The 9,341-nt window shown below is 46.6% G+C and overlaps 1 protein-coding gene across 1 annotated transcript in view; it reads right to left on the minus strand.

The window, feature by feature from the left end:
- The window catches only part of LOC122539512 (otogelin-like protein), a 248,549-nt gene that overhangs the window by 100,502 nt on the left and 138,706 nt on the right, over positions 1 to 9,341 (minus strand). The window contains exon 10 of the mRNA XM_043674458.1: positions 966 to 1,070. Within this exon, the coding sequence (XP_043530393.1) occupies positions 966 to 1,070 (105 nt within the window). The remainder of the gene's footprint in view (positions 1 to 965; positions 1,071 to 9,341) is intronic.

Genomic DNA, 9,341 nt, shown 5'->3' on the forward strand with positions numbered 1-9,341 from the left:
TTGCAACGTGTCATAGACAGGATGCAGAGCTGAGCTGAGAAATGGCAGATGGAGTTCAACCTGGATAAATGCAAAGTGATGCATTTTGGAAGGTCGAACTCGAATGCTGAATATAGGATTAAAGACAGGATTCTTGGCAGTGTGGAGGAACAGCATGATCTGGGTGTGCAAGTACATAGATCACTCAAAGTTGCCACTCAAGTGGATAGGGTTGTTAAGAAAGCATATGGTGTTTTGGCTTTCATTAACAGGGGGATCGAGTTTAAGAGCCGCGAGGTTTTGCTGCAGCTCCACAAGTCCCTGGTGAGACCACACATGGAATATTGTGTCCAGTTCTGGTCGCCCTACTATAGGAAAGATACAGAGGCTTTGGAGAGGGCGCAAAGAAGGTTTACCAGGATGCTGCCTGGACTGGAGGGCTTGCCTTATGAGAAAGGTTGAATAAGCTTGGACTTTTCTCTCTGGAGAGAAGGGGGAAGAGAGGAGACCTGATCAAGATGTACAAAATAATGAGAGGGATAGATAGAGTCAATTGCCAGAGACTTCTCCCCAGGGCAGGATTGACTGGTACGAGAAGTCATTGTTTGAAGATATTAGGAGGAAGGTATAAAGGTATAAAGGTTAGAGGTAGATTCTTTACACAGAGAGTTGTGAATGCATGGAATGCGTTGCCAGCTGTGGTAGTGGAAGAAGAGTCATTGGGGACGTTTAAGCGACTGCTGGACATGCAAATGGGTAGCAGTGAGTTGAGGGGGGAGTAGGTTAAGTTACTATATTTTACATTAGGATTAAATCTCGGCATAACATCGTGGGCCAAAGGGCCTGTTCTGTGCTGTACATTTTTTATGTTCTATAAGTACAGGCATTAGTAAATTAGTCAACAGTGGTAATCCTGCAAGATTTGGAATGTTGAAAGTTTCTCACTCTAATAGTTCAACATTACTAAATACAGGTTAATGACTCACCTTTTGGTGACAAGGAGAAAACACATCACTCAGTAGCTGTTTGCAGTGAGTCTCTGCATAACTGATACTCTGTGTTAGTGGCATTTTCACAATTTGAGGTTTGCACTGTCAGAGGAAAGAACAGCAAGAATTTAGATTCAGTCAAGTATGTTCTCAATATTTAGAACAGAGCTGAGACAGGGAGCAGGAAATGATAAAACATAATGATATTTTCAAAAATGCTTGATAGTATACTACGTTGCACATTTGTTTTCAGACTTAAGTGACCTTGATGGGACCACATTTACTGGCCATCTGTTGTAGTTCTGATAAGATGGTCATGAGCATTTTTCTAATAATGATGGTTTTCTGTCTGGTTTGCAATGGTGCTTCAGCGAGCAGTTAGTTTAGGACTGGAGTCACCTGTAAGCCATAAAGGATATATGGTGGCAGATTTGTGTTATCGAGGGGTACTTGTGAACTACTTCAGTTTTATACAATCTGGTAGTTTTCATGTTGTTCACTTCTTGTGGCTGCCAACAACTTACCTGATTTCCTAAATTAATTTTCACAACTAGTTATGACAAGCTGAAGGAAAGATTAGCATTTTCCTAAATATTTCCAAAATACGTTGGCCTTTAATCCAATCTCTTGGGTGAACTTTGCTAAGTTGAGAATTGGCTAAGAACAGAAAAATGTTGGAAAAACCAGTAGCATTATTGGCTGAATTCTAATTGCCCTTAATAAGGTAATGGGAAGCTGCCTTTTGAACCGCTGCAGTTGCCTGCCCCTCTTCCGCAGTTACGTTAGAGCCCAGGTGTCCTTGGAGAAGGAGCACGCGGTGTCGACCAACACTCTGGAGTTGTTCAGGGAGAGGTGGGCGCCGCAGGGAGTGGAGTACATTATTTCTCCCTCCAACTCTATTTTGATATAGTCCCTACCCTCCCCTTCACTGTTTTTGATCACACAGCACTGCCCTTTGATGTGAAGGGCAGTGTTTGTCACTGGCCACTCGGGTGTTTTCCTATCTTCCTGGTGGTGGAATTTGAATAAAGATTCGTGCATTTTGTGTCTTTCAGTGTGTCTCACACCTGCACACACACACCATGGGTGCTGGGGGAAAAAATAAGCACTACCGCACTTAGGTGGTAGTGTGGGGGTTGAAAGAAAAAAAAATACACAGAAAGAAAATAAAGAAAAAGAAAAAAGAAAAAAGAAATAAAATAAACAGGAGATTCAGAGCCTTCTCAGTTTAGGAGACTGACTCTATGCTGGCTGGTGTTACAGTCAGTATGTTACTGTTGGTTTCTGCTTCTCTTCTTTTCTGGAGGGGGAAAATTCCTAAACTGGCTGAATTATTTAGCCAGTTTGTTTTTTTTTCTTTTTCTTTCTTTTTTTCTTCTTCTTTTTCTGGCCATTAGCCAGTTTGTTAACTGGCATTCCTTTTAGTGAGGACTGATTGTTAACGTCCTGATGCATATAATGTGTTTCAGGTGTAGCTCAGTTCTCATTAGGGGATTGTTGTTTCACTGGTTGGTTACAGTCTGTGTTACTCTTTTTGAGAAAAGGATAATGTTAATTTTGTGGTAGGACTTAGCCCTTGGACTTTAGTTTTCTTTGTTTTTTGTATGTATCTTCACTTTTTTATTGGTGTTTGGACTGAGCCCTTGTGGAAGACATACATTTTACCAGAGGAGCTGTTCCTGTGGGGAGGTCTAGCCCTAGGATTAGGCCTCTGAAGATTGAACACCTGTGTATGTGCTGGGAGGTGTGCACTTACTGTATCCTGGAGTTTGGGTGAAGAACTTTCCTTCAGGTGTGGACCAAACCCCTGAGAGTTAACTGCACCTGTACTATGTTCCTGTGAGTGGGCCTGGTTTTCAAAGCTGAGCCAGGACTCCATGGAGACTGAATACCTGTGGGGTGTGCATTTGCTGCCTTCAGGAGTGCGCTCTGCAGTTTGGTGTGGACTCCATTTTGGACAATGCACCTCAAACTGGAGTAGACTCTGTTCCTGAGAATGGACTCTACATTTGGAAGACTCTATATCTGGACTCTATGCAACAGAAAGGACTGTTTTTTGGTAATTAACTGCGTATTGTGGTGTTTGGGTCTATCACCTGCACTGTCTTGTGTGTCTCTGGGTCTGGCAGGCCTTACCGTGAGCTGGGAGGCTCATGCTTTTCCTGAAAGTGCTCACCCTGAGAGCTGGAGGATGGGTAGGCCACCCTGATGCCAGTTGCCCTGAGAGCCAGATGGTGGGTAGCTGTCCTCAGTGCTGTCATCCCAACAGGGGCCTGCTGGGTCTGTACTGCATGCATGTTTTTTTTATATAACTGGATTGTCCTTTTTATGTACAAATGTCACTGTCTTTTGTGAAACTGGGATTTGAGGTTTGTCCTCATCTCCCTGTAAACTGGCTGAATGGTAGGGTTTGGGCCTGGCTTTGCTGCTCCTCTCCCTTGTAAAATTGTTGTATACAGCTGTAAATGTTAACTTTTGTTTTGTAGACTGTTTTGTAATTTTATGAATAAAATAAAAAAAACAGGAGATTCTGAGGTCTTGGTTTAGGGGACGGACTGTGCTGACTGGTGCTATAGTCAGTATGTTATGAAGTTTCTGCTTTTTGAAGGGGGAAACCTGACTCCTGAACTGGCTGAATTATTTTGCCAGTTTGTTAACTGGCATTACATTTAGTGAGGACTGATCCTATATCAGGAGTTTAACAATGTGTTTCAGGTGTAACTCAGTTCTCATTAGGGGGCGGTTGTTGTTTCACTGACTGGTTACAGCCTGTATGTTACTCTGTCCTTTTCTCAAAAGTAAAAAGAGAAAAAATGTTAATTTTGTGGTAGGGCTTAGCCCTTGCACTTTAGTTTCCTTTGTTTTTTGTATGTGTCTTCTGATTTTGGTGTTTGGACTGAGCCCTTGTGGAAGACATGCATTTTACCAGAGGAGCTGCTCCTGTGGGGAGGCCTAGCCCTGGGATTGGGCCTCTGAAGATTGAACACCTGTGTGCTGGGAGGTGAGCACTTCCAGTATCCTGGAGTTTGGGAGAAGACCTTTCCTTCAGGAGTGGACCAAACCCCTGAGTTAACTGCACCTGTACAATGTACTATGCTCCAGAGTAGGAGAAAGTGAGGTCTGCAGATGCTGGAGATCAGAGCTGAAAATGTGTTGCTGGAGAAGCGCAGCAGGTCAGGCAGCATCCAGGGAACAGGAGAATCGACGTTTCGGGCATAATCCCTTCTTCAGGAATCCTGAAGAAGGGATTATGCCCGAAACGTCGATGCTGCCTGACCTGCTGCGCTTCTCCAGCAACACATTTTCAGCTATGCTCCAGAGTAGGCCTGGTTTTTCAAGGACTCCATGGAGACTGAACACCTGTGTGCTGCGCATTTGCTGCCTTCAGGAGTGGACTCCATTTTGGACCATGCACCTCACAACCTGGAGTGGACTCCATTCCTGGGAATGGACTCTATATATTTTGAAGACTATTTGGATTGTGTACCAGAAAGGTCTCTGGTTTTAACTGTATTGTGGTGTTGTCTATCACTTGCACTGTCTTGTGTCCCTGGGTCTGGCAGGCCTTGCTGGGAGGCTCACGAGTCGTCCTGAAAGCTGTCACCCCGAGAGCCAGAGGGTGGGTAGACCATCCTGTGAACCTGAATGTTATTTGGCTGTCTTGAAAGCCAGAGGGTGGGGAGGCCACCCTGATGCCAGTCACCTGGAGAGCCAGATGGTGGGTAGGGTGTTCTGAGTGCTGTCATCCTGAGAAGGGCTAATCAGGACAGGCTCACCCAGAGGTGGTTGAAAGGTGTCAGAGCAGCTGAGAGCCAGAAGGCACATAGGGGCAGGCTGAGATCTGGATGGCTTGTGGGCTACCCTGCACGCTGTAGTCCCTGGGAAGGGGACAGGCTGTCCTAGAGGTGGCTGGAAGGATAGTCCACTGGCTGGACGATGCATTGGGGTGGGTGAGTCTCCAATGGTATGTAGGGGCAGATAGAGCCAGAAGGCAGGTAGCTGTCCTCAGTGCTGTCATGCTGGGCTGGTACTGGGGCAGGCTGTCCAAGAAGTGGTCAAAAGGTGTGAGGGCAGACAGAACTGGAAGGGGCATGGGGTGGACTGAGAGCTGGAAGGTGTGTAGGGGTGGGCTACCTTGGTGGGAGGGATGGGGGCTTGCTGGGTCTGTATTGTATGCACTGTTTATGTAACTGGATTGGCTTTTTATGTACAAATGTCATTGTTGCTGTCTCATGTGAGTCTAGGATTTGAGGTTTATCCTCATTCCCTGTAAACTGGTTGAACAGTAGGATTTGGGGCCTGGTTTTGCTGCTGCTCCTCTCCCTTGCAAAATTGCTGTTGTATACAGTTATAAATAACTGTTTTTTGTAAACTGTTTTGTAATTGCTTAAAATAAAATAAACCAGGAGTTTCAGCCTTCTCAATTTGGGGGACTGACCCTGTGCTGGCTGGGTCACAGTCAGTGTTACTGTTGGTTTCTGTTTTTTTTTTGAGGGGGAAAACTTGATTCCTGAACTGGCTGAATTATTTAGCCAGTTTTGTTAACTTGTGTTTCTTTAGTGAGGACTGATTTCTAAACTCCTGATGCACACCGTTTCAGGTGTGACTTGGTTCTCATTAGGCGATTGTTTCACCGGCTGGTTATAGCCTGTTAATCTTTTCTCTTTTTACTCTGAGAAAAAGATGATTTTTGTGATAGGGCTTGGCCCTTGGGACCTCTAGTTTCCTTTTTTGTATGTCTTCACTTTTGGTGTTTGGACTGTGCCCTTGTGGAAGGAAGACATTTTTACCAGAGGAGCTGTTCCCGTGGGAGGCCTAGCCCTGGGACTGGGTGCCTCAATCTTGAACACTTGTGCATGCTGGGAGGGGAGTTGGGAGTTTGTGGGAAGACCTTTCATTCAGGAGTGAGTCAAAACTCCTGAGTTAACCACATTTTAAAATGTACTGTTCCTGAGTGGCCCTGGCTCAAAGGATGTCAGGGCTCCATGGAGACCAAACATGTGTGCTGCAGGGTGTGCATTTGCTGCCTTCAGGAGTGGACTCTGCCTTTGGTTGTCCACCCTGTTTTTAGCAATGGACTCTGCAGTTGGAGTGGACTCTACGTCTGACAACGCATGTCATAAACTGGAGTAGACTACTTTTTAAAGACACTATTTGGACTCTGTGCCAGAAAGGACTCTGTTTGTTCACCATAATTTGACCATGTTTCTTCTTGTTGAGTTATCACTGTACTATCTTGTGTCCCTGGGTCTGGCAGGCCTTACTGTGAGCTGGGAGGCTCATGCTTTGTCCTGAAAGCTCTCACCCTGATGGCCAGATGGTGGGTAGGCTGTTCTAAGCACCCTCTTCCTGAGAAGGGGTAATCGGGACAGGCTGTCCTAGAGGTGGTCAAAAGGTGTCAGAGCAGCTGAGAGTCAGAGGTTGCATAGGGGCAGGCTGAGATCTGGAAGGCTTGTGGGCTACCCTGCACCCCCCCCCCCCCCAGAGGGGGATGGGCTGTCCTAGAGGTGGCTAGAAGGTGTCAGGATAGCCCACGGGCCAGATGGCATATTGGGCTCTCTTCCACCCCAATGGTATGTAGGGGCAGACAGCCAAAAGCAGGTAACTGTCCTCAGCGCTGTCACCCCAGGCAGCTACTGGGGTGGGCTGTCCTAGAGGTGGTCAAAAGGTGTCAGGCAAACCAAGAGTCAGAAGGTGCGTAGGGGTGGGCTGACTTAGAGTGGTTGGAAGGTGGAAGGAATGGGGGCTTGCTGGGTCTGTATTGTCTGCACTGTTTATGTAACTGGATTGTCTCGTGTACAAATAACATTGTCTTTTCATATTTGAAACTGGGGTTTGTCCTCATCCCTGTAAACTGGTTGAACAGTAGGGTTTGGGGCCTAGCTTTGCTGCTCCTCTCCCTTCTAAAATTTCTGTTGTATACAGCTGTAAATGTTAACTTTTTTCTGTAAACTGTTTTGTAATTGCTTAATAAAAATAAACAGGAGATTCAAAGCCTTAATTTAGGGGACTGACCCTGTGCTGGCTGGGCCACAGTCAGTGTGTTACTGTTGGCTTCTGCTTTTTTGGGAGGGGGCAAAACCTGATTCCTGAACTGGCTGAATTATTTAGCCAGTTTGTTAACTGACATTCCTTTAGTGAGGACTGATTTCTAAACTCTTGATGCACATGTGTTTCAAGTGTGACTGATCTCATTAGGGGAGTGTCATTTCACTGGCTGGTTACAGCCTGTATGTTACTCTCTACTTTTCTCATGTGAAAAAAAACATGGGTTTTATGGTGGAGCTTAGCCCTTGGAGCTGGAAATGTGCTGCTGGAAAAGCGCAGCAGGTCAGGCAGCATCCAGGGAACAGGAGAATCGATGTTTCGGGCATAAGCCCTTCTTCAGGAATGGGGAAAGTTCACTTTCCCCATTCCTGAAGAAGGGCTTATGCCCGAAACGTCGATTCTCCTGTTCCCTGGATGCTGCCTGACCTGCTGCGCTTTTCCAGCAACACATTTCCAGCTCTGATCTCCAGCATCTGCAGACCTCACTTTCTCCTTAGCCCTTGGACTCTAGTGTATTTTTTTTGTCTTCACTTTGGTGTTTGGACTGAGCCCTTGGGAAGACATACTTTTTACCAGAGGAGCTGTTCCTGTGGGGAGGCCTAGCCCTGGGACTGGGCCTCTGAAGATTGAATGCCTGTGTGTGCTGGGAGGTGAGCACTTGCTGTATCCTGGAGTTTGGGAGAAGACCTTGCCTTCAGGAGTGGACCAAAAGCCCTGAGTTAACTACTTAAAATGTACTGTTCCTGTGAATGGCCCTGGCTCTCCAAGGATGTGCCAGGCTGCTGGAGACTGAACACCTGTCATGTGGGGTGGGGCATTTGCTGCCTCAGAGTGGACTCTGCCCTTGGTTGTGGACCCTGTTTTTAGCAGTGGACCTCACTTCTGACAATGCACGTCATAAGCTGGAGTGGACTCCCATTCTGAGAATGGACTCTATTTATGAAGACTCTATATATTTGGACTGTGTACCAGAAAGGACTTTTTTTTGTTTTTGATGATTTATTGTATCATGTTGGTTGTTGGGTCTATCACTTGCACTGTCTTGCATGTCCCTGGGTCTGGCAGGCCTTACTGTGAGTTGGGAGGCTTCAGGGTCATCCTGAAAGCTGTCACCAAGAGCCAAAGGGTGGGTAGGCCATCTTGTGAACCTGAAGGTTGGTAAGCTGTCCTGAAAGCTGGAGGGTGGGTGTGCTACCTGATGCCAGTCACCAAGAGCCAGAAGGTGGGTCGGCCGTTCTGAGCACTGCCTTCCTGAGAAAGGGTAATTGGGATGGGCTGTCCTAGAGGTGGTTGGAAGGTGTCAGAGCAGCTGAGCACCAGAAGGTGTGTAGGGGCAGGCTGAGATCCAGAAGGCTTGTGGGCTGGCCTGCATGCTGTTCCCTTGGGGAAGGGGACTGGTTCACCGAGAGGTGACTGGAAGGTGTCAGGATAGTCCACAGGCCAGATGGTGCATTGGGGTGGGTGAGAGCACAATGGTATGTAGGGGGCAGACTCCACCAGAAGGTGGGTAGGCTGTCTTCAGTGCTGTCACCCCAGGTGGGTACCAGGGCAAGATGTCCTTGAGGTGGTCAAAAGAGGTCAGGGTGGACAGAACTGAAAGGTGTGTCGGGGCAGGCTGTCTTAATGGCTGGAAGGTGGGATGGACGGGGGCTTGCTGGGTCTATATCATACATTTTTATGTAACTGGGTTGTCTTATGTACAGATGTCATTGCTGTCTTTTCATGCTTGAAACTGGGATTTGGGGTTTGTCCTAATTTCCCTGTAAACTGGTCAAACAGTAGGGGTTTGGGGCCTAGCTTTGCTGCTCCCTTCCCTTGTAAAATAGCTGTTTTTGTATACAGCTGTTAACATTAACAGTTTTTAAACTTTTGAAAACTGTTTAAAATAAACAGGAAGAGATTCGGCCTTCTCAATTTAGGGGACTGACTCTGCTGGCTGGGCCATGGTCAGTGTTACTGTTAGTTTTTGCTTCCTTTTTCTGGGAGGGGTGAAACCTGATTCCTGACTTAGCCAGTTTGTTAATTGGTATCCCTTTTTAATGAGTACTGATTTTCTAAACTCTTGATGCACACAATATGTTTCAGCTGTAACTCCAATCTCATTAGGGGATTGTTGTTTCACCAGCTGGTTATAGAACATAGAAAAATACAGCGCAGTACAGGCCCTTTGGCCCTCGATGTTGCGCCGATCCAAGCCCACCTAACCTACACTAGCCCACTATCCTCCATATGCCTATCCAATGCCCATAAAGAGGGAGAGTCTGAAGGAGAGTCCACCACTGCTACTGGCAGCGCATTCCATGAACTCACGACTCGCTGAGGAAA

Source organism: Chiloscyllium plagiosum, chromosome 2 (genome assembly GCF_004010195.1).
Source record: "Chiloscyllium plagiosum isolate BGI_BamShark_2017 chromosome 2, ASM401019v2, whole genome shotgun sequence".
Lineage (NCBI taxonomy): Eukaryota > Metazoa > Chordata > Chondrichthyes > Orectolobiformes > Hemiscylliidae > Chiloscyllium > Chiloscyllium plagiosum.